The 27,996-nt window shown below is 56.7% G+C and overlaps 11 protein-coding genes and 1 non-coding gene across 12 annotated transcripts; 6 read left to right on the top strand and 6 right to left on the bottom strand.

Moving 5' to 3' along the window:
• Positions 1-43: 43 nt before the first annotated feature.
• On the bottom strand, positions 44-2,068 carry FA10DRAFT_264383 (hypothetical protein). Its single transcript, XM_025520627.1, has 4 exons — positions 1,629-2,068; positions 574-1,563; positions 418-495; positions 44-334 (listed from the first exon to the last, which is right to left on the bottom strand). The coding sequence occupies exons 1-4, from the start codon at positions 1,971-1,973 to the stop codon at positions 224-226; spliced, it is 1,524 nt and encodes a 507-aa protein (XP_025380981.1). The 5' UTR covers positions 1,974-2,068; the 3' UTR covers positions 44-223.
• Positions 2,069-2,297: 229 nt separating this feature from the next.
• FA10DRAFT_283406 (Lipoate synthase) lies at positions 2,298-3,677 on the top strand (the record flags this gene model as incomplete). The annotated part of the gene is made up of 3 exons (XM_025523836.1): positions 2,298-2,750; positions 2,825-3,508; positions 3,576-3,677. 3 exons carry the CDS (start codon positions 2,298-2,300, stop codon positions 3,675-3,677), a joined length of 1,239 nt encoding a protein of 412 aa, XP_025380980.1.
• A 74-nt stretch (positions 3,678-3,751) lies between these two features.
• On the bottom strand, positions 3,752-7,189 carry FA10DRAFT_270796 (DUF699-domain-containing protein; the record flags this gene model as incomplete). The annotated part of the gene is made up of 4 exons (XM_025523074.1): positions 3,752-3,823; positions 3,854-6,259; positions 6,321-6,626; positions 6,695-7,189. 4 exons carry the CDS (start codon positions 7,187-7,189, stop codon positions 3,752-3,754), a joined length of 3,279 nt encoding a protein of 1,092 aa, XP_025380979.1.
• A 163-nt stretch (positions 7,190-7,352) lies between these two features.
• On the top strand, positions 7,353-9,393 carry FA10DRAFT_31376 (hypothetical protein). The gene is made up of 4 exons (XM_025525429.1): positions 7,353-7,490; positions 7,554-8,189; positions 8,253-8,898; positions 8,968-9,393. The coding sequence occupies exons 1-4, from the start codon at positions 7,383-7,385 to the stop codon at positions 9,303-9,305; spliced, it is 1,728 nt and encodes a 575-aa protein (XP_025380978.1). The 5' UTR covers positions 7,353-7,382; the 3' UTR covers positions 9,306-9,393.
• On the bottom strand, positions 9,122-10,435 carry FA10DRAFT_264381 (RNA-binding domain-containing protein). Its single transcript, XM_025520626.1, has 5 exons — positions 10,345-10,435; positions 10,210-10,284; positions 9,993-10,137; positions 9,453-9,909; positions 9,122-9,393 (listed from the first exon to the last, which is right to left on the bottom strand). The coding sequence occupies exons 1-5, from the start codon at positions 10,382-10,384 to the stop codon at positions 9,337-9,339; spliced, it is 774 nt and encodes a 257-aa protein (XP_025380977.1). The 5' UTR covers positions 10,385-10,435; the 3' UTR covers positions 9,122-9,336.
• On the top strand, positions 10,345-13,369 carry FA10DRAFT_31380 (PGAM-domain-containing protein). The gene is made up of 4 exons (XM_025525430.1): positions 10,345-10,893; positions 10,976-11,196; positions 11,256-12,001; positions 12,062-13,369. The coding sequence occupies exons 1-4, from the start codon at positions 10,581-10,583 to the stop codon at positions 13,296-13,298; spliced, it is 2,517 nt and encodes an 838-aa protein (XP_025380976.1). The 5' UTR covers positions 10,345-10,580; the 3' UTR covers positions 13,299-13,369.
• A 316-nt stretch (positions 13,370-13,685) lies between these two features.
• Positions 13,686-14,620, bottom strand: FA10DRAFT_258007 (hypothetical protein; the record flags this gene model as incomplete). The annotated part of the gene is made up of 2 exons (XM_025519885.1): positions 13,686-13,953; positions 14,010-14,620. 2 exons carry the CDS (start codon positions 14,618-14,620, stop codon positions 13,686-13,688), a joined length of 879 nt encoding a protein of 292 aa, XP_025380975.1.
• Positions 14,621-15,381: 761 nt separating this feature from the next.
• On the bottom strand, positions 15,382-20,029 carry FA10DRAFT_237368 (hypothetical protein). Its single transcript, XM_025519106.1, has 10 exons — positions 19,301-20,029; positions 18,174-19,245; positions 18,001-18,114; positions 17,610-17,942; positions 17,123-17,431; positions 16,514-17,065; positions 16,358-16,457; positions 16,035-16,295; positions 15,913-15,966; positions 15,382-15,844 (listed from the first exon to the last, which is right to left on the bottom strand). Exons 1-10 carry the CDS (start codon positions 19,888-19,890, stop codon positions 15,390-15,392), a joined length of 3,840 nt encoding a protein of 1,279 aa, XP_025380974.1. The 5' UTR covers positions 19,891-20,029; the 3' UTR covers positions 15,382-15,389.
• Positions 20,030-20,209: 180 nt separating this feature from the next.
• FA10DRAFT_t11 lies at positions 20,210-20,323 on the top strand. The gene has a single exon. It is a non-coding gene; the product is annotated as a tRNA-Asp (tRNA).
• Positions 20,324-20,918: 595 nt separating this feature from the next.
• FA10DRAFT_264379 (putative Pal1-phenylalanine ammonia-lyase) lies at positions 20,919-23,659 on the top strand. The gene is made up of 6 exons (XM_025520625.1): positions 20,919-21,306; positions 21,376-22,266; positions 22,339-22,483; positions 22,557-23,118; positions 23,189-23,460; positions 23,539-23,659. The coding sequence occupies exons 1-6, from the start codon at positions 20,978-20,980 to the stop codon at positions 23,608-23,610; spliced, it is 2,271 nt and encodes a 756-aa protein (XP_025380973.1). The 5' UTR covers positions 20,919-20,977; the 3' UTR covers positions 23,611-23,659.
• Positions 23,616-26,098, bottom strand: FA10DRAFT_248115 (RabGAP/TBC). The gene is made up of 7 exons (XM_025519479.1): positions 25,455-26,098; positions 24,868-25,397; positions 24,692-24,806; positions 24,453-24,635; positions 24,257-24,384; positions 24,015-24,193; positions 23,616-23,946 (listed from the first exon to the last, which is right to left on the bottom strand). The coding sequence occupies exons 1-7, from the start codon at positions 26,014-26,016 to the stop codon at positions 23,904-23,906; spliced, it is 1,740 nt and encodes a 579-aa protein (XP_025380972.1). The 5' UTR covers positions 26,017-26,098; the 3' UTR covers positions 23,616-23,903.
• Positions 26,099-26,226: 128 nt separating this feature from the next.
• On the top strand, positions 26,227-27,498 carry FA10DRAFT_264377 (hypothetical protein). Its single transcript, XM_025520624.1, has 3 exons — positions 26,227-26,478; positions 26,542-26,680; positions 26,750-27,498. The coding sequence occupies exons 1-3, from the start codon at positions 26,321-26,323 to the stop codon at positions 27,344-27,346; spliced, it is 894 nt and encodes a 297-aa protein (XP_025380971.1). The 5' UTR covers positions 26,227-26,320; the 3' UTR covers positions 27,347-27,498.
• The last annotated feature ends 498 nt before the right edge of the window (positions 27,499-27,996 follow it).

Raw genomic sequence — 27,996 nt, 5'->3', positions numbered from 1 at the left:
GGGCACTTGAGCCGCACTGCTGAAGCCACTTCATTTTGATCAGAGGGGTTCTGCAAAAGAAATTCCTCAAGTCGAATCGCGTCTTCGGAGCTGAGTGACCAACTATTTCTGTCACGCGCCGAACATCGGCTCGCGCTCACTCCCAACTGATTGTCGTCGTTACACACATGCATTGCTCTAGGTCTCAGATGAGAGGTCTCTGATGAGCGGGATCATCGCATGATCATCGCTTGGTGCTAGCAACCCGAGCCTTGTTGGCGACGCCTTCGACGGCGGTGCCACCGCCATGGGCGCCGCTCGTTCTCGAAACCTTCTTCTTTGTTTTGGAGCGCGGCTAAAGGGAAAGCGGGCAGTCAAGTCAGTCTGAGACAGTCCATCGCTCCTTGCTCCTAATGGTCATCCAGGGCGCGTACTCACCGCTCGCTTGGCTGCACAATCGTCGCAATACCACAGGCCCTGAGGTGGCTTGAGCAGCCCGACGCAGCCGAGATGGAACTGAAGAATGATTACGCGCGCACTGTCAGCTTGGCGTCTGATGCCTTCGCTTCGCCTTGCCGCTTCTCTTCCACTCACCCATTCACGCTCGCAGTCTTCGTCGTCACACCCAATCATGTCGCCGTAGCTGACGTTGTTGCAGAAGCAGTACCTTCGCTCGTCGCTGTCGTCTGCGCCCGCGCCTCCAGCGCCCGCCGCTGCACTGCCAGGGCCGGGCGTGGTACGACTGCTGGCCATTCCTTCGGGATCCGCCGACGAGGCGCCGTTGCCCGGCCGAGGAGCTCCCCGCGCGAGCCTGGCGGGCCTCGACGACGAGGAGCCACCGGCGGCTTCGTCCGCCTCTTCATCTGCTCCCCCGTCCTCTTCATCCGACATCTGCTCCTTGTTCGTGGCTGTACGAACCGTGCGTGATGACCTCGACCTGCTTCCACCTCCACTCTCATCATCCTCCATGCCCCTTCGTGAGCCCTCGCCGGCGCCTCTGCGGTCGTCGTCCTGGTCTTGCTGCTGCGTCCGCCTGGCGTTGCTCGGCTTGGCCTGGTTGGGTGTGCTGGCCGACTTCTTCTTGGCTGCAGCTTGGCTGTTATTTGCCCTCTTTGCCGGTGGCTCATCGTACTCCTCCCCTGCATTTCTCGCCCGGCTGGCTGCACTGTTCGACGGCGGCGCTTTGCGCTTCTTGGCCGAGCTCGTCGCCGAAGTGGAGGCCTGACCGCCGTCTGCAGACATCAGCGAGGCACCACCTGCCTGCTGGGCACGCTTTTCAGCCACTGAGAGGCTGGAGAGGGAGCCCGATGCGCCTGCCGCCGCCGCTCCACCGGCCATTGCTGCCGTGGGTCTCTTCTTCTTCGTGCTGCCTGGCCCGGACTGGATCACAGGGCCAATGTCGGCGGTGCCTCCCATCGAGGCCGGCAGCTGCCCACCGGGCCCCGATCCGGGAGCAAGCGGTGTCCCGTCGCTCAGATGTCCGGCAATATGAGATTCCTTGGGCGGTGAGAGGAACGGCGCCAGGGAGGGCACCGACGACAGATTGGAGAGGAGCGAGTCGATGTATGTGGTGTGGGAAATAATCTGCGTTTGGCGCTCTCTCTCTATCAGCAAAGGGAAGAAGGTAACGCAGCTGATGGTATGCTCACGGTTTCTGCGGTGTTGAGAGCAACGCGGATCTTGTCCTCGCCTCCCATCTTGTACCCTCTGGCCTCTTCGGCCACCTCCTTCAGCGCTAGCATCCGCTCTGCTGGCGCCACCGTCTCGTCCTCGACGAGGCAGGTGAGGCGGGCGAGTCGGTTGATGAGCGCCTTGATGTGTGAGCCGAGGACGGCGTCGAGCTCGCGCAGATCGGAGAAAGATCGGGTGAGATCGAGGGGGAGCGCATCGAGTGCGTCGGCGTAGGCGGCCAGGGTCGTGTACAGCGTCAGATCCTCGCCCGACGGCTGATCCCGCGAGGTGGGCATCCAGGGCGCTGCGCCCTGCGGCGCCATTGCCGCTCCTCTCCGTGACGATCCTTCGCCCCGCATTGCGTGGCCTGATCCGAGGGGTGCTAGAAGAGGAATGTCCATTAATGAGTGTCTCTCGAGCGAGCGACACACGAGTCTAGGAAACGCGATCTCTCGTTTCTGCTTTCTCCAGACAGCACGTGGAGCCCGTCTAAAGTTGATTACTCATCCGGGCGCCTGTCCGCCCTCGCCCAACTTTTGAGTTTTCGGAATCTGGCCGAGGTAAAGGAGGGACAGAGCAGCCTGAGTTTCCTTGCCTTCCACAATCACGACAGTCTCCAGCACCACCACCCGCCAAGGCTTGCAGTGATGTTTGCCGTTGAAAAGCCATTAGCGAGGGCTGCCTCGCGGGCGCTGTCTCCTGCAGCCCAGCTCGCAACATTCGCACGAGGAAGCCGCAACTTGGCCACAGCCGCCCCGCCACCGACCCAGCCAGGCCCATCTCGCGCCGCGGCCTCTGCACGGGTCCAAGCCTTTCGGGAGAAGCTCGCTGCCGACGCCGACGAGGCCGAGAGGTCCATCGATGGCTTTGCGGCGGGCGACGACGCTCCTTCCTCGCGGGTGCGCATGGGGAGGACAGGAGAGCCCCGTCTGCCATCGTACCTCAAGACGTCCATCCCCACGGGCGCCACCTTCAACAAGATCAAAAAGGATGTCCGCGCCCTGGGCCTTAGTACCGTGTGCGAGGAGGCCAGGTGTCCCAACATCGGAGAGTGCTGGGGAGGGGAAGGAGGAAAGGACAAGGCGACTGCGACGATCATGGTGAGTCACTTGTCTACTGACTTTAGAAGATGATTAGACTCTCGGAGCGCTAATGCGAGCTCGGATCGCTACAGCTCATGGGCGATACATGCACACGAGGCTGCCGCTTCTGCTCCGTCAAGACATCTCGTACTCCAGGGCCGCTGGACGTGCACGAGCCCGAGAACACGGCAGAAGCCATCTCACGATGGGGCCTCGGCTACATTGTCCTGACGTCCGTCGACCGAGACGACCTCATCGACGGAGGCTCTGCGCACATTGCCTCGACCATCTCTCGCATCAAGAGCAAGTCGCCCCAGATCCTCGTCGAGGCCCTCGTGCCTGACTTTTCGGGCCGCGCCGAGGACATTGACAGGGTGGCCACGAGCGGCCTCGACGTCTTTGCGCACAACGTCGAGACCGTCGAGAGCCGCACGCCCTTCGTCCGCGACCGACGGGCAAAGTACCGGCAGAGTCTCGAGGTGTTGCGGCAGGCCAAGCGAGCGAAGCCGGGCCTCATCACAAAGACGAGCATCATGCTCGGGTGCGGCGAAGAGGACGCCGAGGTGGAGCAGACGCTGAGGGAACTGCGCGAGGCAAACGTCGACGTCGTCACCTTTGGCCAATATATGCGTCCGACGAAGCGGCACATGAAGGTATCCGAGTACGTGACGCCGGCCAAGTTTGAGCACTGGCAGCAGACGGCCGAATCGCTGGGCTTCCTCTACGTCGCCAGTGGTCCCCTCGTCCGTTCCTCTTACAAGGCTGGAGAATTCTTTGTAAGTGGTGAAAGTCTTTCCAATGAGCGCTATCGTGACAATTGCTTACTTCCGGCGACCTCCCTAGATCAAAAACGTCATCGAACAACGGCAAGCTTCCAGCCCCTCTGCCATCTCCTTTGCCAAAAAGGACCTGGCAAGGCCCACATCTGTAATTACCGAGTCATGAATTGCAACCTCGCAGTTGATCGTCTTCTAGATTTACATTGCTTTCGGGTTTATCATCAGGGGACAAGAGGTTGGCTATGACCTCATCTTCTTTCCCTTCTTTCCCTGCTGGTCCTGCTTCCTCTTCTTTGGCCCATTCTCGCTCTCCTCTTGTGGCTTGTTGGACCTGACGCTCACGATTGTCGGCGCCTCGCCCGCGACACCTCCGTCGATCAGCTTTGCCGCCCTCGCCTCGGCCTCCCTCCAGCCGTCCTCTTGGCCTGCATCGTCATCAATGGCGTACTGGTCCAGATCCATGCTCTTGAGCAGCTCCCGCTGCTCCTCTCTCCTCTTCCTCTCCTGCTCGTCGAGCTTGCCCGCCTCCCGGAGCTCATCCTCGACGCTCTGCTCAATCGGCTCCCACTTTCTCCCCGCTGCCGCCGCTGTCCTTTTGGACCCGCTCGAATCGCCGTTGGCCTGCAGCTCCTTTGCGTAGTGCGCCTTCTCGACGCGCTGCAGGCACGCCGTGATCCGGCGGACGGCCTTGACAAAGAGTGCCAGCGCCTGGGCCGTCGGCAGGCCAAGCTCCTTTTCAATGTCGTTTGGATCTTTACGCTGGAGGCCGAGGGCCAGGAGCGTGGCCGCCTGGATCCCACTCAGCTTAAGCTGCGCCTTGATGCCTTCCTCGGCCTCGTCCTCCCCCTCGGTCGCGGCCGCAAAGAGGCGGTTGTTAAAGTAGAGCGAGGCGAGCGTGGGGAGAAGATCAAGCACGACAGTGTAGTCGACCATGTTGTTGCCAAAGGCCTGCAGCCGCTTCATGTCAAAGGGGCTCAGCAGCGTGCGGATCTCGGCAAACGTCAGAGATGTCTGCCCCTCTTCCTCGTCGTCATTGTCGTCGTTGTCGCTGACGGCAGACTTTGCTCCAGAAGAGGCAGCCTCCAGCACGCTCAGCGCCGAAACAGCCGTCACATCCCGGAAACGAAAGCCGAGGAGCGAGATGAAGCGGCGGCGAAAGTCGGCAGCAAAGGCGCCCAACCACCTCGGCTTTTCTGCCTTGTCCACTCCACGCACCATGACGGCAGTGTACTCGCCCGTGAGCTCATTCTGCGTCTGGCGCACGTACAGCGGCACGAAACCGTTTCTCTTCCAGAATCGAAAGAGGGCCGGAGTGAAGCCGTAGCTGACACCGAGCCAGTCCAGAGCGGCCTCGGGCTGCTTGTCCGAGAGCCTCTCGAGCAGGGCCGGCATCTTGGCGCCGTCTCGGATGGCGATGCTGTTCTTTTCCTCCTGCAGCGCGCCGCCCGTTGCGCGGTCCCGGACCGAGGCAAACGTCTCAACGTCGGACTTGCTCTGGGCAGCCGCCGCTGCCGCTGAGTCAGCATCGAACAGCTCGCCTGCATAATAGGCGCGAAGGCACTCAATCGCTCGGCTGCCGTATCCGGCCCTTGCGTGGTCAGGATGCACGGCGACCCGGACGACTCTTGCTCCCGAAAGACTGGCAAAGTCGGCATCCTGAAACTGCTGCGAGACGGTCCAGGGGACCAGGTCGCCAGCGTCGCGCGTGCCCCTGCTCAGGCTGTTGAGAATCGACTGGCGGCTGACGTTTCCCTCAAGGGCCACTTGGAGCACACACAATGGCTCGGGCAGGCTGCCTGCCGAGTCGACGGGAGCGAGGAGCACAAACAGCCGGTGTCCTGGCGCGTCTGACATCAGCTGCAGGTCGTTTGGCGAGTTCTTGTAGTGACTCGCTACGTAGAGAGCAAGCATTCGCTGGAGAAAGACCTCCGAGGCGGGGTGGAAGCTGAAGAGGGCATCTCGGTTGACCTCAAACAGGCTGCACATCGACGGATGCGGGCTGCCCTTTTTGGAGGACCACGACTTGAGCGAGGCATCGAGACAGAGGAGCTGGTGAAGCCACTTTTCCACTTCATCGCCGTCCGAGTACCGAATCGGCTCGTCGAGGTTGACCTCCTTGAGGTTGCGGCTGGCCAGTGTCGGCGCCACGCTCTTCTTGGACCTTTCGCTGGACTTTGCCACAAGCGCACCCTCCTCTTGATCCGCCGCGGCGTCTGTGGCTCTCTTGGCATTGTCGCGCAGCTGCTGAATCAGCTTGAGACTCAAACTCCGGCCCGTTCCCTCGTAGCCATTGATGGTGCTGCTGAGGAAGACGAGATAAGGACCCATGAGGCTTCGAACGAGAGTCAAAGGAATGGCAGCTGCTTCATCGATGACGACGAGCTCGGCCTGGCCGAGAACATGGGCATCGGTAGGAGCAATGTACTGAATCGTCTGCCGATGTCCACGGAAGATATTGACTCGCACCACGACATCCTTCCACTCGCCCGTGCCTCTCTGTAGGTCCCAATCGGCCACCTCTTCGTATCCCAACGCCTGCAGTCCCTTGAAAAGGAACTCGAAGAGTGTTCGGAGATTTTCGGGCGAGGGAGATGTCACGAAGATGTTGGCATAGCCATGCGCGATGGCTGCCGCGATGCTCAGACCCAGTGCAGCCGATTTTCCTCGTCCTCGGCCTGCCGTAAGGGCGACCGTCGTCGACAGCGACGAAGAGGCAAGAACATCGAGGATGGTGAGCACCACTCGTGCCTGAAAAGGGAAGGAGTAGTGTCAGAGTGATGCTAGGATCCTGTACCGGGACAGAACGCACCTGATCGAGCGTCTTTGTATGCTTGACAACCTCTGCCACAACCTTAGTCTGGGCAACTTCTTCCTTGAGATTGCTCAGCTCCTGCTCCCTCTCCTTGTTCCGCCTGAGTGCCATCTTGCTCGACTCGCTGGCGGGTGTCTCCTCCAATGGTCTGATGTCTTTTCCCTTGGACACTGGCAGCACGTTGAGCTCGTCATCGAGCACCAAGCAGGCCGGCGAGGCAGAGAGCGAGAGCAGAAAGCGTTCGTTGAAACGTGCGACAGGGTCTGAAGGGTCAAATGACGACCTGTACTTGGCGTGTACGTCCTGCAGCGAATCATCACATCAGCCAAGGCACGAAAGGCTTCTCTGCAGATTGAGGAGCAGATTCTCACCATAGCGACGGAGTAGAGCTGGCGCAGGCTCGTCATCGTCTTGAGGAGAAGCACGACCACACCTCCCCCCTCGACAGTCTCGATTGTTCGAGCCAAGAGGTTCGGCGTAATGGCCTCGAAATCCTGGAGAATGAGCATGCCAAATGTCCTTCCGAGAATCTTTGGTGTGTCCTTGTAGTAGCAGTATCGGATATCGGTGACGCCCACGAAGAGCTCAAAGGGGTCTGAGGCATCGCCTTTTTCTCGAACGCCCCGCTTGATGTCCCGCTTGATCTTGGCCTCTCTCTTCTTGCGGTGGGTGGTGAAGCCCAGGTCCTTCTTGTAGCACCAGAGCACGTTGGGACGGGCCGAGGTGCGCGACTGCGAGAGGAGAAAGTGCAAGTTCACCACCTGATCCCGTCCGTGGTCGCCCACAAGTACAAAGAACGACCGGTGGTTCGTTGCGACATTGTTCCGAATCAGCGTCGCTATCCTCGGGTCCAGCTGTTTCCTCATCTTGATCCCAGCGTGATGGCCTGGTGTTCTTCCTTGCTCCTAAGCCAGAGAAGATGGAGAAAGTCAAAAAAAATCAAAAAATCAAGAGGGAAAAATTTGGCAGCGTCGGCCGAGAAAGGAAGGTGGAGGAAGATACACACTCTAATTGAGGGATGGTTGGATTGCGGATCTTCCTCTTCCTCTGTCCGAAGCTATGGCGGCCAGCGTGAAGATGGTGGCCATGGTGGTGCCCATCGTCTTCCTTGCCGCCACCACACTCACGTTCGATCTGGTCAATAGACACGTTCCAGGACCTTACATGGTGAGTGACTTGCTGCAGCTTCACTGCAGACCTTGGTCCACCCACTGACGAAGCCGCCGCCAGGATGAGATCTTCCATATACCCCAGGCAATGCGCTATTGTCGAGGTGAATTCGACAGCTACGACCCGAAGCTCACTACACCACCGGGGCTCTACTTGGCTTCTGTAGGAGCGGCTCGACTGCTCAGTTGGATCGGTCACCTTCTGTCAGCTTTACCTTCCGACTGGAAAGACAAGCCACCTTGCGGCAAGTCGCATGAGCTCCGTGCTGTCAATGTCGCCGGTATACTGCTATTGCCCTGGCTCTTGGCGAGCTACAGGCTTGCTGGACCGGTTTCACCTGTTGCGACAGACAAGCTGGACAGCCTCAAGCAGACATTCACCCCCGTGAGCCCCATGACGGCAGTCACCACGGCACGGTCCGATCCCTCGCGTGCAGCGGCGTCGGCACGAAGGACAGTCACCTCTCGAGCAATGCTAGTCAAGCACAGACGACGGAGTGGTCCACTTGGAGGGTTGTGGGATGTCATCGGACAGACACTCGAGGACGGTGCTCTATGTGTCGAGGTGCACACCATCGCGCTTCTCCCTCCTCTGTACTTCTTCTCTTTCCTCTACTACACTGACGTGCTCAGCACTTTGACGGTCATTGCCATGTTTTCTGCCGCCAGGAGGGACAAGCTTTGGTTTGCGGCGCTGGTGAGTGCTCAGCGCTAGGTCGGGTCTAACCACGCGCGAATGCTTACAGACTTTATCCCACAGCTGGGAGGCGCATCACTGATCGTGCGTCAGACGAACATCGTCTGGCTCCTCTTCGCCTTGGGAACGACAGCGCTGAGGCGTCTGTCCACACTGGGCTTGGAGAATGACCCTCTTTACGTACACATCTCCCTCGCCAGCGCGCTTCGCTCCACCGTCAGCTCAATCCAGAAGCTGCCTCTGCAAGCTACCACGAAGACACTGGCGGGCGTCGTCGCTCCTTTCACACCCGTTGTTGGTCTTGCGGCTGTCTTTGTCGTCCGGAATGGGGGCATCGTCTTGGGCGACAAGGAACACCACGTAGCCGCGCTCCACTGGGCCCAGGCGTGCTATCTCATCGCCTTCGCCGCACTCTTTGCCTGGCCGACACTCCTCAGTACCTACGCGCGCACCAGCAGTCCAGCAAAGATGGTGAAAACGGTCGTCAAGGACATGCTGTCCTTGCAAGCAATCTGCGAGCTAGCCGTCTTGACCATCGCTGCGCTCGCGGCCATCAAAGCTGGGACGCTGTCTCACCCTTTCCTGCTGGCCGACAACCGCCATTACGCCTTCTACCTCTGGCGCAAGGTCATCAATCGAACATCTGCATCCAGGTATCTCCTCTCAATCCTCTACGCGCTCGCTGCTCGCATCTGGTGGATCTGCTTGGGTGCGTGTCTATGCTGACTCTTGTCGTTTCCTCGCATCCTTGACGACGCTGACGCTCTAGCACAACTAGGCCGGTCCGAGAGCCTGCTTTGGATGCTGGGCTTTTCTGCCTGTGCGATTGCGACCGTCGTCCCATCGCCTCTAATCGAGCCGAGGTACTACATCATTCCCTTCCTCATCGCTCGAATGCACATAGATGATGGGCACCGCGAAAGTAGCAGCACAAGCAGTTCTTCCTCGGTCGACAAACCTGAAGATGAGGCTCAAAGACCAGCCTCGGCTCCCTCGCCCGCCCTGCTTGCGGAAGCGGCATGGATGGTCGCCATCAATGCAGCCACACTGTACCTCTTTCTAAAGAAACCTTTCAAGTGGCCCGATTCAGCCGAGCAGCAGCGCTTCATGTGGTGACAAATCAATGTTATTTTTCTGACGGACCATCTCACGGACCCGCCTCCTCGTCTTCGTCCTCGTCGCGACCTTCTCTGAAGCGTGGGTTCTTGAGAAGTATGCATGATCAGTCAAAGGGACTGTGTAGAGTTTAGCTCTCTTGCTCACCTTGCTGGCATTCTCCGGCTCGTCGCTCTCGTCCCTGGACCTCTTGGAAGCAGCAGGTCCCGGCTCTGGTGCCCCGTTGGCCGCCATCGCAGCTGCTCCCCTCTGCTCTGAGTCCTGCTCGATGTAGGTGCCCTCTGCTCCTGACGGCACGATTCTGCCGCCCTGCTCCCTCTCCTGCTCTTGATAGACCTCCTCGTGGGCCCTCCTTCTCCTGGCCTCCATCTCCTCTGCCAGCCTCCGTTCTTCCTCCTCTCGTTGCCGATTGTGACCCCATCCTCCCCGACCGCTGTCAAATTCTTGCCGGTACTCGTCTCGGACCTGTCCACCGGACTTGCCTCGGCCGTACTGCCTGCCCTCCTTGTAGCCCGGATCGAGGTCGCACCGGATGATGCGCTCGTCGAGCTTGGTGCCAGAGATGAGGCGCATGCACGAGACGGCCTCTGCATGCGTATAGAATCTGTGTCGACCAGCATTTCTTAGTTCACCATGGTCCTTGCCTCTCTCTCTCTCTCTCCTCGTCTTGCTCGCAAATCAACTCACTCGACAAAGGCAAAGCCGCATGGCGTCTTGTTGTTGCGGTCCAGACCCATGATGATTCGGCGAATCCCGCCTCCTCGAGACGGCTCGGCCACGCGGGAGAAGAGCTCATACATCTGCTCCTCCGTCGTAAAGAAGCTCAGATTACCTGTTGCCGCGACGCATTGGACTGAGCCTCCACTTCATGGATATGGGAGTCGTCTATAGAGGAACTACGCACCGATGTACAGCGTTGCTGTCGTCTCGAGCTGGGCCTGCTGCTCATGTCGGCTGATTGTGCTGCGCGAGTCTCGATCTGGGCTCATACGTCAGTCAAGGTGGAAGGTGGATAATTTACAGCTGGAGAGTCACTCACATGACGAAGGTGCATCCAGCGTGTCGACGACGTGGGCCATCTTGAGGGAGGAGAAGGGAAGCAGTGGTCGAGAAGAAAGTCTAAGAAGAGCGAAAGAAAAAATAATATACTTGGCGACAGCTCCACCACCCAGCTGCGCCACTCTAATTTAGCGCTCTTTGGCAACCATCACCAAAGCAAGCACGGCCCATCTTCAGACAGGGGGAGAAAAGTAGGCGGCCGCCGACCAAAAGACGATGCAGTTTGGCACACTGAGGATACTCCTCGTTCGGCATGGCCTGAGTGAGGACAACCTCAACGCCATCTGGGCCGGACATAAGGACTCGCCGCTGAGCGCGACGGGTATCAATCAGGCAAAGGCGCTGGGAGCTTCGCTCTCGACACTGCCCATCGATGCCATCTACTCCTCCGACCTCAAGAGGGCCCGCAGGACTGCCGAGGAGATCCTTGCGGCCAACCAGAGCGTGCCTCCACCGCCACTGGTCCAGGCTCAGACATTCAGAGAGCAGAACTTTGGACAGGCAGAGGGCAGGAGCTGGCACGATGCGAGTGAGTGTTAGCCACGGCCTACTGTAGAGACTGGCGGCAGAGCTAGCAGTAGCTGACACATATCCAACGACTTTGGTATCAGATTGGATGAACTCAGCCTCGGGCGAGAACTCGAGATCCTTTCGTTTTCCTGACGGCGAGTCATTGGACGAGGTGAATGCCAGGATGGGCGTGGCGGTCAGGCGATATATCCTTCCGAGGCTCGAGGCGCTGCGAAAGGACAGCCAGAAGCCCAACCACCTGCCGGACGCAGCCATGGGCCCCCATATCGTTGTGGTTGCTCATGGCATAGCGATAGCCGAGGTACGTCAATCTCAGTTACGTCACCCTCTCCCCTCCGGATTGCTGATAGCACTTGCCAGCTTTTACGCGTCTTCATGTCTTTGCACGATGCGTCCGATCCTTCCTCGCCATGGCCTGATCCTCGAGTGTCCTACAAGCGCGTTCGTATGGAGAATACAGGGTGGACTCTTGTCGAGCTTGCCGTTCCCTCGAGCGATCCAGACGCAATCTCTGATGTCGAGATGCAGAGAAGTATTAGCGGGCCCGTGAACAAGCAGCTACCCCCTGAGCCACCAAAGGATGGGGAAAAGGAGGCAGGACAGGTCATGCAAGACATCGTAGAAGGTTCCGCCGATGCCGAAGGGCTACCACCCGCAGCGCCGTCAGCTGCCCCTGCGTCCTCTGCGAAAAAGACAGTCTTCGTTCGAATTGCACAGCAAAATAACACAGACCACCTGAGAAGCTTGACCTTGGGACAGACTTCGAGAAATGTCGCAGGAGCGATTATTGCCGGAGGTGGCGAAGTCGCCAATGACACAGGATCCACATCGAGGACACATCAGGCATATGATGCGAGGTATATGATGAAGGAGCTCGAGAAGGCCTCAACACCTGCCTCAATCCTTAGCACCGGTGATCCGGCAACGCTGTCGAGCCGTTCAGGCACTGTCTCGAAAGGTACACCAGCTCCTCCGCACCCTCCAAGCATCGAAAGTGCCCCGGGCGCCTGGAGCGATGTTTGGCACACCATATGTGTCCGTATTCTCCCCCTCTACAACGGCGAAGATCTTCGAGGCACCATCGAAGAGCTCAACGAGTATGTTAGGTAAGTGAACAGCTGACATCACGACGAAAATGAAAAAAAGTGCTGATTGACGCCTTTCAGTGCACATGCTCACCGTCATCTCACCCGAAGTCCGGCCCGCGCTCTGGACAGCCTGTCAAAAGATCTCTACACTGTTTGTGCCGCTGGCACCTACACGCTTTCGTCGCACCTCTCCTCGCTGGCTGCCAACGACGACTCGCGCCTGCTTTCGCGCCTGGCAGACCTCTGGACCTTCTTCTTTACGTCCATTCTTCCATGCATCGAAGCCTGCTTCCTGCCGCTCCAGACGGACCCAGTCCTCGTCAGTCTGTCAAAGAGGGACAACATGGCGTCACAGACTTCAGCTGCTGGCGCCGCTCACGCGTCGTCGTCTTCCAACTCGACGTCTTCCAATGGTCCTTCTCACGGCATCAGCCTTCGAGGACCACGAATCGAAGTTCGCAAGATCGCCTTGACTGTCTTTCGCGATCACCTCGTGCTACCGATCTACGAGCGGTTGTTCTACCTCTTTGGCCACATTCGCGACTATGATATTGGGCGAGAAATGGGGGCTAACTTGCCAAGCAAGGGTCTGATCCAAAGCGCACCTTCGTCAGACGATACTTTCCGAGCGACGTCTTCATTTGGTATGACGACAGACGATGGCGAATCGTCCTTTTCCGTCTACCCTCCTTTGCTTCAGATGTCGAGTATCTTGGCCGGGCTTCTGTCGCAGGACGAGTCGCAGGCCACTGTTGATGGCTTGCTTCGTGCGCTTCAGGTCGGCTTTAACTCGACCGCCAGTACATCGTTGGACGACCAAGGGCCATCGCACAGGATGCCGGGCGATGCGAGCAGGTTACTTGATCTCGCGAGCAGAGAATACCATCCCGCCTCCTCTTCGCCTTTGGGACCGCATGTCGGCGTGCAGCTGGGCACCGGAAGCAGCAGCCGACCGAGCAATCGGCACGGCTGGTTACCGAGGAGCGCTGTGAAACATGGGCCCAATGCGTCAAGCGACGAATCAGCAGAGGCGCTTTCGTCGGGACTTATGGCCCGGGCGGCACTCAAGGGTAGCGCCCTCAGTCGGGAAGAGGCCTACTTGTCATCTCTGAGGTCTCCCTCAATCGACGTAGATGATGAACCCGAGTCGGAGAAATCCAGCGATGCACTACCCCCACCTTTAACAATGGAGGCCCCTTCGACCACCTCGACGGGCACTTCTTCATCACCTGTGCCATCGAATTCATCGACGAGACCTTTCCACGTCCCTTCGTCAGCCATTGGGCTGGGCCTGGAGGAGCATGGGGCAGAGTAGCTCCTGCGCAAATGTCAGGCCCAAGATGTATTCTAGTTCTCATTCATTCATTCATAATCAATGTACTGGCATTTACACTTTTTTTTCATGTCTGAACTAGAGAACGGTGGTGATGGAGAGGAGAGTGTCGAAGCGAGAGTATTTGGGTGAGAAGGAGTAATGAACAGGCGAGAGGATCTCGTGTTTCTCATGCTCTCTCTCGCCATCGGCAAAGATTGAGGTGAAGAAAGGCGATGTGGAGACCAGATGTCAAACAAAGGAGCAAAGGAGGAGTGCTGTCACGAGCTGTTTCTCCTTTTCCTGAGCCTTCGCAGCTATTCACGTCGATGACAGGGCCTGCGAAGCACGATACTAGAAGTGATAAGACCACGGTCTTTCGAGTGGAATTCAGTAGGTGACTTGGTCCTTTCCAGAAGATATGATACACTGACCCGCCAAGGTCATCGTCCGAGCGAGGACGTCTCGTCTCACGCTCCGCAGAGCCAAGAGCCGCACCTTCATTTTCTCCTGCTCGCTTCTCCGTCTTTGTCTCGGGCATCGTAGAGCGAGCGCTTGTGGTGATCTCTTGGGGTTCTGAAGACGCATCTGCGACCGTTCTTTTGTGCTTGCGTCCAGGTCTACGCCTGAAACACCAATCTCTGTGGCGCGGAAAAGGCTTTCTATAATCAATCAACTCGCTCTTGTATCTAAGGCGACATTTCCCACACTCACTCGTTACACTGTCTTCGGCTAAAGTGCCATCCACCATATTCGTCTCCTTCGTCTCCTCCGTTGTCTTCCCCTTTCGTTTCTCTTTTCGTCTTCGTCTTCAAGGATTGGAGAGGCCATCGGCCATTTCCGTCTTGCAATGGAGTCGCAGTCGTTTCTTCGTCGATGATCGGCTCCGTGATGAAATGCCAGTTACTCATTTCTACCTTCGCTTCGTCTTTCGGCTCGTCTTCTTGCTTGTTTACCGCGGAACCCTTTTCGGTGTCGGAAGTGCCCATCTTGCGCTCCTTCAGTTCGACTTGCCTGACCTGAAGAGACCAAGAAAGCTGACCGGTCGAATCATCGTCGAAGTGGAATGCCTCGTCGGTGGCATCTTCAACAAAGGAGAGCTTGCTCGACGAAGACGTCTGTAGCTTGGAAGCCTTAGGCTCGATACTGACCTCCCTTGACTCTTTGAAGGGCGGCAAGGGAGAAGCAATGACGCCGACTTTCGAAGCGATAGAGTGAGAAGAGAACGGTGATGTCGAATGACGAACGGGCTCCATGATCGTGAGAAGGAGAGGAAGAAGGAGCACGAGACGTCCTGCTGACAGGAAATACTGCTGCGTTCTCATCGCTGCGCTTGTCGATGTGCTTGGATAAGACGCAAACAACTGAACGATCTTGTACTACGAGTGGGACGTGGGCTGAAGAGGGTGGCAAGCCAAGCTATGTGGGAGCGAGTGCTTCTTCAGACTTTGCAATGGAACAGGGCATGAATTGTGTTGAGATAGCATCCTCTTTATAGGCCTCTTTTCCTCTTCTTCGTCCATTTCGCGACGTTACCACTCAAGAGCCAAATGAGGCAGAGGAAAATGAAACGGACAACCCCAAAAAGACCTCTGGGAACTTCCTCTTCACAGAAATTGGCCGTTCGGCATGTTTGCTGGATCCTTTTCCTCCGACAAGGTCATAGTTAAGCTCGGCGAGAGATGTGTCTACAAAATTGGTACAGAGCAGTACTCGAGAGTCAAGAATCCCGTCTTACATAAAGAGGAGGAGCGAGAGCGAAGTGCCGAAATCCCTCATGGGAAAGAGGGTTCCGGAATTTTTGCCAGCATGTTACCTAGGCAACACTGCCTGATGCTACAGGCTATTCCTTATAAAGAACCAACTTTTGGCCTCGGTAGAGCGGGTCACGGCACGCTTTCTTCTTGCTCTATCCCTGCCTAGGATCACGAGCAGGGGCCCCTGTTCCTCGACACTCGACACTCGTTAATCAAAGCGACCAAAGGCCGTGCGACAAAATAGAGATGGCTGTGTCAACCAACAAGGATATTATGGATACATACTACACAACGATAATTTACAAGACAGCGGAGATTATTGCATGAACCCGAAACTTCACTCTGCCACTGTCGCTGCTATTGCGGCAGCAGCAGCAGCGGCGGCGTCTCGCCTACGTCTGCGCTTCTCTACAGCCTCTGGTCCCTCGTCTGGTTTGTTTCGTGGGCCCTGCTTCCAGCGTAAGGCAGCTCGATGAGCTCTGCTCTTTAGATGAGCTTGCCAGTCGGCCTCTCGGACAAGATAGGGCTCCCTTTCGATTTCGCTGTTGCTGTCAATGCCTTCAGATTCCCCTTCTTCTCCCTTTGGCGGGGTTTGATTCTCCTCCCGTCCCTCTTTCCGATCTTGTTCTTCTAGCTGGTGCCAGGTATATTGGGTGCACAGATCGCAGATTTCAAATCTGTTGCGGCCGATTTGGTCTACTCCTCCGGCTTGATGAGACGATCCTCCCCATTCTTGACTATCAATTTGCGAGATGTAGTCGTCGCACACTGATGAATATCGATTAACGAAGCCTGGTTATGGCCGATGACCGTCAGGATTGAGAGATGCAGTTCTGTAATCGAGCAAGGAGGGGGCTTACCTTGAACAATCTCCTTTGCTCGCTTTCCAACCGATTCGTCCCATTTGTCTAGATCTTTTGCGAGACAAAGTCAGGACTTTCTTATCCTCTGAGGAAGAGAAGAACTCTCGCCGCAAGCTCACCAGTCGCATCAAGTCTGTACAGGTACACTCTTGCACCCCGTGACCTTTCCTTCCGGATCTCAGGAATGAGCTTGTTTCGGATCCAGTGCGTCTGCGAGCGTGCATACTGTCTCGTTGCTGTCTTCATGTCCTCGACTGCCTTTGCAAACAGGGTCCTACCTTGCTCGTCGTCACATGATGGCCGCAGGGAGCGTGAATCGAGCGAAGTGAGGGTGCCAGTCCGTTGGCAATGAGTCAGATAGGCGTCAAACTCTTTGTAGCCTTGAGAAGAGCAGCTTCTTGTCAGCTTCCACCGTTCTCTAACCAAGTGAAGGCCGACCTACCAATGGTCTGGAAGATGCCCCTCTCGAAGTCTCTCTTGCCCGGAGACATCGTGGCCGCTTCGAGTGTGCGAAGTTCGACAATTTCTTTCAAAAGCCCTCGCTATCGGTTAAAGTATTTTAGTATCTTGATCACAGATACGACAGGCAAAGACTCACGTCAATCATCTTCTCAATGCGGTTATTGAGCCTCTCCTTTAGCACTGTGGGGTCGCACCAGAGCCAGAAAATGACTTTGTCCCTCTGCTCCTTGTCCGCTCCTCCCCCGTCGCAGCGATGTTGCTCCTCCTCGACTCTGTCCTGCTCTTTGATCCACTCTGATTGCCTCTTGCCTGTCTCTAGCAAGATGCGAATGCTCCTCATGACCTTTCTGGTATCTTTGATGTGCCACCGCTGGGCCATTGTAGGATCGACCATCTCGAGCGTCTTCCAGAGCTGCAGAGCAGTCGCACCCAGCGACTGAAAGTTTGCGCCCTCCTCCTTTGCCAGTCGATGCAAGAGGCGTATTTGAGCTTCGTCGAGGCGCGCAGTAAGGTCGTAATTATGCAGGATCGAGTCAATGTCTTCTTCACCGCCTGACTTTGTTTCTTTGCCCTCTTCGTCGCCATTCGCTAGCGAGACGAGACGGCCCGGCAAGAAGAGATGTTGGATGTAGTACGTCGTTCCCCCAACAACAATCGGTGTCTTTCCCTCCTTGTCCATCTTCTCAATCTGTGCAACAGCGGGGTTTCAGCCAGGTGCTCGTACGAAGCTACCAATGCTACACACCAGGGCATTTGCATCCTCCACAAAGTTTTTTACGACGTATTCGTCCCCCCTCGTAGGAGGACAAGGATGTCGAAAGCTCATCAGATGGTGCTTCAGACCCTCCATCTCTTGGGTCGAGGCTTTGTTCGTGATGACATCGAGGCCTTGGTAGATCTGCATGCTGTCGGCGGAGATGACCTCGGCTCGACCCGAGAGCAAGTGGCCGAGCTCGACGCCCAACTTCGTCTTTCCGGTTCCTGTACAGCCACACACGGCAAACAGGAGGCCTTTGTCCCCAACCTGCGGCCTGCTCGGAATCAGTTGCAGGTCCTTTTGGAGAGAATTTTGATTGCAGTTCAGCATGAAGGTGTTTGATGGAATGTAGGGACAGAGGGGCAAGGAGCAAAGACGTGTGGAGAGGGGTCATCAAGACGAGAGACCGAGATCCTGCCCAAGCCAAGGGTGAGGAACGGATTCTCGGGCTCAAAATGGGGAAAAGACAGCTCACCTTCTCAATCATGGCCGCCGCAATGGGATGGTAGAACGTCTTGTTTTCCGTGAACGTCTTCTTCGCCAGCTCTGGCTCGACGGCGAACAGCGCCCGATAGATGGCCCGACAGTACTTCATTCGTCCCTGCTTGGTGACCCACTGTGCCGCCTCCTTGGCGTACTTGCCCTTTGGATCCTCGAGTGCAACCTCGTAGAAGCGGACAAGAATCTCGGTGTTGGTGTTCGAAGAAATCTTGTACGTGGAATCGAGGGACTCGATGATCTCGCCCGTGATGCGCGGACCAGCGTGAAGTCTCTCGAGGAAGACGACGACTTGGTTCGAGTCCCATCCCTGCATGGAAGTGACCAGTGAACAAGATGCCAAGAATTGAGAATGAGACACTACTCACCTCAATGTCCTTGGGCTTGAACTTTTCAGAGCTGATATCGTTCTTGCCTTCGATAACCTTGATCCACCTCTCGGCCAATTTGAAGGCTTGCAGTGCGAGTCGGTCGTCGTATTGCTAAACCGCATGTATCTCAGCGAGGGTTTTTAGAAACCAAAGACAGGAAAGGCACCTACCATCTTGACCGGAAGCTCCAACCCCTCGCCATGCAGCCAACCGTCCCAGTCAACTGCCTCAAGCTTCTTCGAGATCTCGGGGCTCCCCTTATAGAAGTCGAAGAGGTGCTGCTTCCACTCCTCGGTTGTGACAGAGCGGTCGTAAAAGGTCCTAAAGTGGCTTCGAATGAACGGAAGGAAGACGTCAAGACCCCCAACGGTCTGCTCGAGGTGAAGGATGAAGTTGGATCCCTTTTCGTACGGAATGCTGCTGAAGCAGTCGTCGGGGTCCTCGCCCTCCTTGAAGACAGGAACCAATCTCTGGAATCGGGGAATGTCCTTGAACTGCTCGAGTGCGTCGGTCAGCGCCTTGGCCCCAATGATATAAGAGAATCCTCGCTGAGCAGGACCTTCTTCGGGACCATGGACGACTTGGAGGAGCAGTCTCTCAATCCAAACATTGATGCCCTCGTTGAGCCAGAAGGAGGCCCAATTGCCGCACGACGTCAAGTTGCCCGACCAGCTGTGGGCCAGCTCGTGGAGCAAGACGTCTGTTTGGGATCGATCTCCGGCGATGAGACTCGGAGTGAGCGTCGTCAAGTTGGCATTCTCCATGCCGCCATATGGGAAGCTGGGGGGCAGAACCACACAGTCGTACCGGCTCCATGAGTACGGCGAGATGGTGTCTTCGGCTGCGATGAGGAACCGATTGGCATCCTCTTTGAATTCCCACTCGGCTCGATCGATCATCGTGGGTTCGGCCCAGACCCCGACGCGAGGTGCCAGGGAGCGGAACGAGAGGGTACCACCGACGATGGCGATGAGGTACGTGGGCACCGAGACAGGTTGCCGGAAGTGATAGGTGCTGAGCCCATTGGTGTCAGCGTTCCCAACGCGCGCTTCGCCTGGTTCCGTCGGAGAGGCTTGGACGGTGCCTTCGGCAAGAGCGCTCATCAGCACAGGGATCTTGCTGTGCACCTTTGCTGTGTAGGTGATCTTGCGCGATGGCGAGTCGACGCATGGCAGCATCGACCGGGCGTGAATCGCCTGCGCCTGAGAGTAGAGAAAGGGCGTCTTCTTGGACTCGGTTTGCCTGTGTGCAGCACGTCGGTCAGTTATTTGCGATGTGCTTATCTAGAGCGACTTACTCCGTGGTCAGCCAGCCCAGAGCCGTGCATTGCTCGGTTGTGCTGTAGTCGATGAGCACCTTGATCTTGTCGCCCTGGTTCCTCCTTCCGATCTGCATCGTGAGCGCGCTTCCAAGGGTGTTCTTCCTCTTGCTCAACTCCCACTTGGCGTCCTTTCCGTTGACTGTGACCTTGTGAATGTCGAGGAAGCTGGAGTCCATGACACAGCGGTCCACGCCATCCTGCTCCACGACGAGAGTGTGCTCGACCGAGCCCGAAAAGATCCGCTTGTCCCAGTCAATGGTCCATTCCAGATCAAGGTGTGTCGGCCGGATCTCGATGAGGTTGGCGTGGGTGTGGATGTCCTCAGGTGCCCGCCTCGCTGGTGCTGGAATTGTTCCGGGTTCTGGAGGCGTCCATCCTGCGTCCGACACAGGTGTAGCTGCTGCCGCCGCCATTGTTGCAAGGCGGCGAATTGCGATTGGTGACGAAGGCGCTTGAACGCGGAGGGCTTGTAGGGGCTGCGTACGGACTACCGTCTGCGTTCGTGTGGAGATCCTGCTGTTGTTGAGCGAGACAAAACGGCGAAGTTCTCTAAGCGGCCCTCGCATCGACTCCTGCTCCTGCGAGTCTGTCGTGTGAGAAAGCAACCTTTCAGAAGACCAGCCGTCGCGTAAAAATGTGACGAGATAGCCAGAAGAATGAAAGCCTCCTTGCAAATTCTGGTGCTCGACCTTTCTTCGCGCTGGACTCAGACCAGCCACAGTCAGATAAGAACCAAGAGAGTCCTTTTTCTCCTTCGCGACTGTGTCTCGGCCTGACAACGGGCCCCACCTTGCAGTTTCAAACAGTCACCGCATCACGATAGCAAGATCGTACCTAGAACGTTGTTGTATATGTATTGACAATGACTGGGCTCCATCATATAAGTCTTTCGTGGTTTAGCGGTAGAATGTCGCCTTGTCAGTCTCTTGGCTGCAACAAGACAAGTGTACCCCCTGCACGTGCACGGCGGAGTCCCGGGTTCGACTCCCGGCGAGAGAGCATCTTTTTTGCCCTTTTTTTGTTGAGATCTGGGAGAGTTTACGTGCCTGGGAAACCAAGCTAAAAATAAAACCACTAGTCCGTTTCAGCGATCCCGACGCATGATCGTCACTTATCGGGCCAACGTAGCGTCTCGCGCTCGTGTTCGGTTCATAATGACTTCTTGCTCGAGGGAAAAAACCGTCACATGTGTCTGTCTCAAGGCTCCCGACCAGATCTGGGTGGGGTCTCCCGTTCAGCACTTGGATCGACGGAGAGGGCGCGCGCCAAAAGACGAATCCATGATCGGCCCAGAGTCCGTTCCGCTTCAATAGTCATGAGGTCAAACGCCACGTTGTTCTACGCGCAGTACCGTGGAATGCGACCCGTCCAACACTAGCGCGTTCATATCTCGGCGGCCGCGGGACCCTTGCCGATAAGAGAGATACACACGACTGCTGCTACTTTATTTTTTTGGTTGTTGCGTGCGCCGCGGGGGCGAAACGGGGGTGAGGGGCACGGGAGATCGTGCCAGTGCACGGACAGGACAGCAGGCCAGGGGTATAAAGGAGAGATTGAGAGGTGTAGATAGGCAATGCTCCTTCCAAATCTCAGTCGGTGTCAGTCCTCGCTCCCTCGTCTCCCTCTGCGTTCACCCTGTGCCGCACACCAAAGATGAACACTCCGCAGACGCTTTTGGGTACAGTCATTGAGTCGTGGGACACGCTCAGCACCCACCGACGCTACTCGTTCCCCGAGGCCATCGCCAAGCCAGCCAAAGGCACGCCTGCCCATGCTCAGGAGACGCGCTCGGACAAGAATGGGCACGCGAAACCGTCGGGCGTGACCATTGATGGCGAAACGCTCACCGTCGCTGCCCTCGTGGCCACCGCCCGGTATCGCGTGACGCCGGGCCTCGACGAGTCCCCGCACGTCCGAAAGCGCATCGAGGCTTCCGTCTCGACACTCGCAAAGAGACTCGCCAATGGCGAGAGCATCTACGGGTGAGTATAACCTCTTTACCCTCGAGCCGTCTCTGCGTCGCATTCTGACACGCTCTCTCTCTCTTGCAGCATTAACACTGGCTTCGGTGGCTCAGCAGACTCGCGAACGCCCAACACACGGGCGCTCCAGCTCGCTCTGCTCCAACACCAGCAGTGCGGTGTCCTGCCCGTCCCCGGTTACTTTCCCACGGGCACGCCGTCGCCGCCAAACGCCTCATTGACGCTCTCGACCAACGAGCTTTCTCAGCCCGAGTCCTGGGTGCGAGGCGCGATCCTGGTGCGGCTCAACAGCCTGATGCGCGGCCATTCCGGCGTCCGATGGAAGGTCCTCGAGAAGATGCAGTCGATCCTCGCCTACAACATCACGCCAGTCGTCCCACTCCGAAGCTCGATCTCGGCCAGCGGAGATCTGAGCCCACTCAGCTATGTCGCCGGGACCATTGCCGGCCAAACGGGCATCCAGGCTTGGGTTGATGGGCCCGACGGTGCTCGTAAAAAGATACCTGCCTGTGAAGCCCTCAAGGAGCGCAAGATTGAGGCCACGACATTTGAGCCGAAGGAGGCGCTGGGTATCCTCAACGGCACGGCCTTCTCCAGCTCCGTTGCCGCGCTCGCCATCCATGACGCTTCGATGCTCTGCCTTCTCACGCAGGTCACGACGGCCATGGCCATCGAAGCCCTCTACGGAACGGATGGCTCGTTTGCCTCGTTCATCCACGACGTCTGCCGGCCCCACGCCGGACAGGTCGAATGCGCAAATACCATTGCCGTCATGCTGGAGACGAGCAAATTTGCAAGCCACCATCGGGACGAGATTCACCTCAGCATCTCCGAAGACGAAGGTTCGCTTCGTCAGGATCGCTACACGCTCAGAACTTCGGCTCAGTGGATCGGACCCCAGATTGAGGACATCCACCAGAGCTGGAAGACGATTGAGAGAGAAATGAACAGCACCACCGAGTGAGTACGATTCCATCGGCCTGTATGCCTAAAAGGTATGGCTGACTGACTCAATTGTTGGGCAAAATCTAGCAATCCTCTCATCGAGGTGAATGCCGATGGCGACACTGCAACAATTCACCACGGCGGCAATTTCCAAGCCATGGCTATCAGCAACGCCATGGAGAAGACGAGGCTGTCGCTCCACCACTTCGGCAAGATCACCTTCCAGCAAATGGTGAGATTTATTTCTCCTTTCTCTCATCGCTTTTGCAAAAATTCCCTTTTCGCTTACGGACTTTGATTCTCAGACGGAGCTCATCAATCCTGCAATGAACCGCGGCCTGCCGGCAAACCTGGCCGCCACCGACCCCTCGCTCAACTTCCACGCCAAGGGTGTCGATATCGCCCTCGCCGCCGTCACGGCTGAGCTCGGCTACCTGGCCAACCCAGTCACGACGCACGTCCAAGCGGCTGAGATGGGCAACCAAGCCATCAACTCGATGGCTCTCGTCTCTGCTCGCTACACCGTCGAAGCCATCGAAGTTCTCTCTATGCTCATGGCATGGTCCCTCTACCTCCTGTGCCAGGCATTGGACCTGCGCGCCTTCCAGCGAAAGACGTCGATCCTCCTCGCGGCGCAAATGTCAAAGTCGATTAAGAAATTCTTCTCTACCTGGATCGACGACGAGAACCAGGCAAAGTTGGCCAAGAAGGTCTTTGCTAGGCTGAACAAGCGCATGGACGAAACAAGTGCGAGGGACCTCGAGGCAAGGCTGCAAGACGCCTACATGAATGCTGGCTACGAGTTGGTGGCCTACTTTAGCAACCTGCCCAGTGGTGGCGGTGCTGATCCTCTTCGCACAATTATGGGTGAGTGGCCTATCTCGCCAAATCCTATGCCTACAGCTCGAACTCACCTCTTCTCCGTTCCTTTCCACAGCCTGGCGCGATGCTTCGGCCCGTGAGACATACGACCTGTACCGCCGCGTCACCCGAGAATTCCTGCAGGATCCCAAGGGCTGCCACGCCTCGCCGATGCTCGGAAAGACTGCCAAGATGTACGAGTACGTGCGAAGGTCGCTGGGCGTCCCCATGCATGGCGAAGAGAACATGCTCGAATTCAAGGCCAACACGAACGGTGCCAGCCCCCTGAAGAGGGAGACCATCGGAGGCTACGTCAGCGTCATCTTCGAAAGCATTCGCAACGGCGATGTGAGTGCTGCAAAGGAGGCTGAGCAAAAGGGCTAGATCTTTTACTGACTGTGTTGGTCTGCGTGACAACTTGTGCAGCTCTACAAGGTTTTGATCGATATTGCCAAGGACATTCAAGCCGCCTCTCCATCAGCCCCGGCACGACTCTAATCATCGTCTGCATGATTCCGTATAATCTTTGTTTTAAACACCTCGTGGAATGAACAATTGCGTTTTGCATGCAAACGGTGGGCTTCAAGGGCGGTGACAATGCTGTTTGACGGCCATTTGAGAAGCTAGATCCACAGGCTTGTGTTGGCAGGTAAGATTTGGGGCTTATGCGAAAGGTTTGAGTCATTCCTATGGTGATGAGTGTCTAACAATGCACAATTTTGCTGAGCGGCGGCGCCATGACGTTCAGATGCCTGACTGGTGATTGATTGATGGTGGTGACATTTGTGAAGTCAATTCGTGAGGTGGGCAGTCCCTCCAAAAAGGCTCTTTTTGCTGTTGCCGTCCGAGACAATCATCCTCAGCTAAATCCTGAGAGCACGCATGGTACGAGGACGACTCACACAAAAGCATCAGAGAGCAGTAACTCCGTCTCCCTGGCGCTCCACTGCTGCGTCGGCAGACTTTGCAGGAACATGATGATCCCCTGAAAGTCCATCTTGCAGAGCTCGGCGCTCCACTTGTCGAGAAAGACGGAGCAGACAAAGAGATGAAACTCAGAGAAGGCATCTGGTCCTTCCGCCTGTGAAGAGCGCGACCGTTCAGCTTTGGTTCTTCGAGAGAAGAAAAAAGGATCAAAACTGACCAAGTACGTGTCCCACATGCGAACGATGTTGCGCACGCTCATCTCGCGCATCAGCAGACAATTCATCCACCTGAAGGCGAATTGCATGTACTCTACGCCTTGTTGCTCCAGATGGCTGTGTAGCGAGGCTGTGACAAGATTTGTAAGCGCCTTCTGTTCTCTGGTATTGTTTGCGAATTGCGGCCAGGACACTCACGGTTGATCCGTGAGACGAGCTCCGACATGCGACGGACCTGCCTCTGGATGCCAGGTTGCGCGAAAATGTAATTGTCCTGGATCCCATCGAGCAGCTTCGACAGACACCAGAACGTGTCCGCTTCGAGGGCCTCGAGGGCAGCAGGTGGCAAAAGACCAACATCATACTGCTCTGGGTCTGTGGCTGTGTTGTCCGAGCTAGTCAGCGACCTCCTCATAGTCGGCAAATAGCAGACATACATATATAAGCGCTCAAAAACACTTCGAAAAATGGTGTGGCCAGGTCATTGATGCCTTGCACGTAGCCACTCGCAGGATGTCGAATGGCCCAGACATACAGAATCCGTTCCAAAGCCTTGATGAACAGATTCTGCGGGTCAGCAATGCATCGATTTTCTTCCGCTGCCTGAGCCCACCTTTTGCGTCGCTTCTCTTTGCCAAAGAGCAATCCCAGGATTGGTCCGAGGAACATCGATGTGTATTTGGTGCCAGATGGCCTGATCAAGGGACTCTGTACCTCTTTGAAAGGCCAGCCTCACGCCCGACTGGTACTCCGCCCTCTTCCTTGCCATAGTCGAAGCTCGCACTGCCCGCGTTGGAGGCAGATAGCCCAGTAAGAGCATCCACACCACTGGTCGAACATTGTCTGGAACCCCAGCCCAGGCCAGTCGTCGCAGCTCTTCCATATTCACGGTGCTGGCGGCCAAGCACTCGGCAAAGCGAGCTCGCCTCCGTTCGCTGCGCACACTTGATTTCCTCTCCAGAGAAGCCGCGACTGCAAGCGGTAAGCTCACTTCTGCATCCTCAGAATTCCCTTCTGGTGTCGAAACTGAGGCTTTCGAGGCGAGAGCAGAGTCGATGATCGAGGTATCTTTCGCTTCCGCAGCGGGAGACCCAACCGGAAGAGAATTCTGTATCGACAGTCGAGCGAGCATCTCGGTAGGATCTGATGAAAAGGAGTCAGCCTGCCATAGATTTTAATGCTCAACGAGACAAGACTCGCCCTGAAGAACTCTGTCTAGATCGCTTTGCAGCGCATCTCTTATATCATCTACATCTCCTTCTCCCTCGCCTACAGTTCGTCGTCTCGCCCGTGGTTTCTGGTTGTCGGTCATTGAGCTTCCATCTTCTCCTGACTCCAGGGCTGAGCTTGACGCCACTCCTTCCGCAGCTGAGAGTGTCGGTGACGCTCTAGGCATGCTACCGCTGCGCTCCACGAACATCCAACTTCCTGCCCCAGAGGTCCTTTTGCTTCCCTCGGCTCCAGCTAGCGGCTGTGGACGTACTTCGCCTGAGGCTCGAGGCACGCTACTGGAGCTGGCTCCTCGCTTAATCTCACCCGATAGTGGGAAAGGATGCGGCCGGGCTGGTGGCGCATGTTTTTGTTTAGACATCCCTGAAGGCCCAGCATTCCCTCGTCCTCGACCATTGTTGGCTTTTACGAACTCGTCATCGTCAGAATCGATGCCCCACGCATCATCCTCCCACACTGGCGGAACTGGTCCAGATGACTGCCCGCTCAAGCTGACTGTCGAGCTCGAGTCTGGTGCTGGTCGGCTCGACATTGCTCCTACCAGTCCTTATTGTCGCCCCATCTAGATGAGCGCGCTTGCTTAGATGCCTCTTACAGTCCACCGTCGAGCCTTGGAATGAGGTGGCTATACTTCGTCCACTTGGCTGTCGGAGCAATGGTCTCGCACGTGCCATTCAGCATTATGTAAGCCACTTTTCCAGCTTCATCCTATGCTTCTTCCTTGGCTTGCCCGCCTCGCGCAACCATCGAAGATGTCGCTGTGGCTGGCGACGCTGAGGACGACCGGGGTCCGGCTCCCGGGCGCGAGATGCACAGCAGGTCGCTTGCCGACTGCAATGCAGGAGGCCATGGGGGCGGGGATGAGGTCCGTCCTGCTGAGGCGGGGAGTGAAGCAGAACGCAGTCAGGAACACCCCCATCGTCATCTACCGAGGCCCACAACCAATGAAGTCATGGATCTATTACACGATCGGAGCATCATTTCTTGTGGTGGGGTGAGTCTTTTCAGGGCTAACGCAACTGTTCGAAGAAGGACACTAAATGCTACGATGGCGCAGCGCCGAGCTTGCCTACGACTTTTACTATCATCTTACCTGGCCCATCTTTTCACAAGATCCGAGAAACCCACCTCAACTGGTCGGCGAGGGGAAAAGAGGCATCGCCGCCGGTCTTGCAGGCTCTGCTGGAATCCTGACTGTGAGCCATCATTTATCTTTTCCGACGCCAAAGGATGCAAGTGGTAATTGACACCATCCTCGATCTTAGGCTCTTTTATTCTTCAGTGTTCCCGCGAGAGCCGTGACGAAGCTTTCGCTCGACGTTGCAAAGCGACAACTAACGATTCGGACGGCATCTAGAGGCCTTTCGGCACTTATTCCCAGGGCAATCTACCCAAGCCCCCTTCGCAAAACGGCAGAGCTTCGAGGGTTCTATCAGACGAGACGCAACAACGAGCGCGTGGTTCCCCTCTCGCTCGTGTACCGACTTCGGGGGAGCGCAACGGCAGCGAGCCTGGGCAAGAACAAGGTTGTCAGGACGGATCGAGGGGATGTCCATGTTGGAATACCGCACCGTCGGGATATCATCTTCAAGGTTGGCGACGAAAAGCTCTGGTACGTTCTCGAGAGCGCTGGGGGCGCCAAACCCCACAGCCGAGGCTACAAAGGCTTCTGGAGAAAGTTTAGCCACAGTCTTCGCGGGAAGACGAATTGGGAGGGCATGCCTCTTGAAAAGCGGTCCGAGCAGCTTTCCTCGTCATCGCATCACTCTAAGGCTGAGTCGAGAATTCTCGGCGAAAAGGAGCCATGGTTCCTGGACAGGCGCGCTTTTGATGACATCCTACCTTTTGTCGTACGTCGTTGAACCATCATGTAACACTACCAACATCAGAACCAGCAAGCTCAAAAGACGAAAGACGAAGCAGAAGTGACCATGTGAAGATGCCCATCTGACCAGTACCGGTCCGATACTTTAAAATAGGGTCTGTGGAAATTTGTATTCATCCCAATTTTGAAATTATCCACGCCGGGGTTCAGCGGTGCGTGTGAGCCAGCCTAGGTCGAGCGAGAGGCAGCGGCACCATCGTTCCAAGGATCTTCCCCTTTCTCTGGCCGCTTTTGGTTTTTGTTTTTCTCTCCCATCCTCCCTACCTCCCTTCCTGATCCTTACGACCCTGGACCCGTCCGCGCTCTGGCTGCCCACGACCACGGGGGTCACATAAATTGGCCTTTCTGCTCGAATTTTTCCTAAATCGGGCGAGAAAGAAAGAGGGGTCTGGGCGGCACTTTCGGATTCCTGCGCCTCGGTCGCGTCACACTGGCGATAGCGATTCTTCTCCTTGTCGGGCGAACAGACATCAGCACCCATCAATACCGCTATCGTCGTATTCATCTTCGGGCTTTTGGCAGAGGGGGGACTTTCTCAAAGCAGCTGGCGAGAGTAGAGTCGGACCAGTTTGGTTTGGCTAGAGGGAGAGAGAGCAAGCAAAGTGGGCGGCCTTCGTACCTCTTTGC

Source organism: Acaromyces ingoldii (assembly GCF_003144295.1).
Source record: "Acaromyces ingoldii strain MCA 4198 unplaced genomic scaffold FA10scaffold_1, whole genome shotgun sequence".
Lineage (NCBI taxonomy): Eukaryota > Fungi > Basidiomycota > Exobasidiomycetes > Exobasidiales > Cryptobasidiaceae > Acaromyces > Acaromyces ingoldii.
The sequence above is the reverse complement of the archived record's forward strand: the minus strand, read 5'-3'. Positions and strand labels throughout refer to the sequence as shown.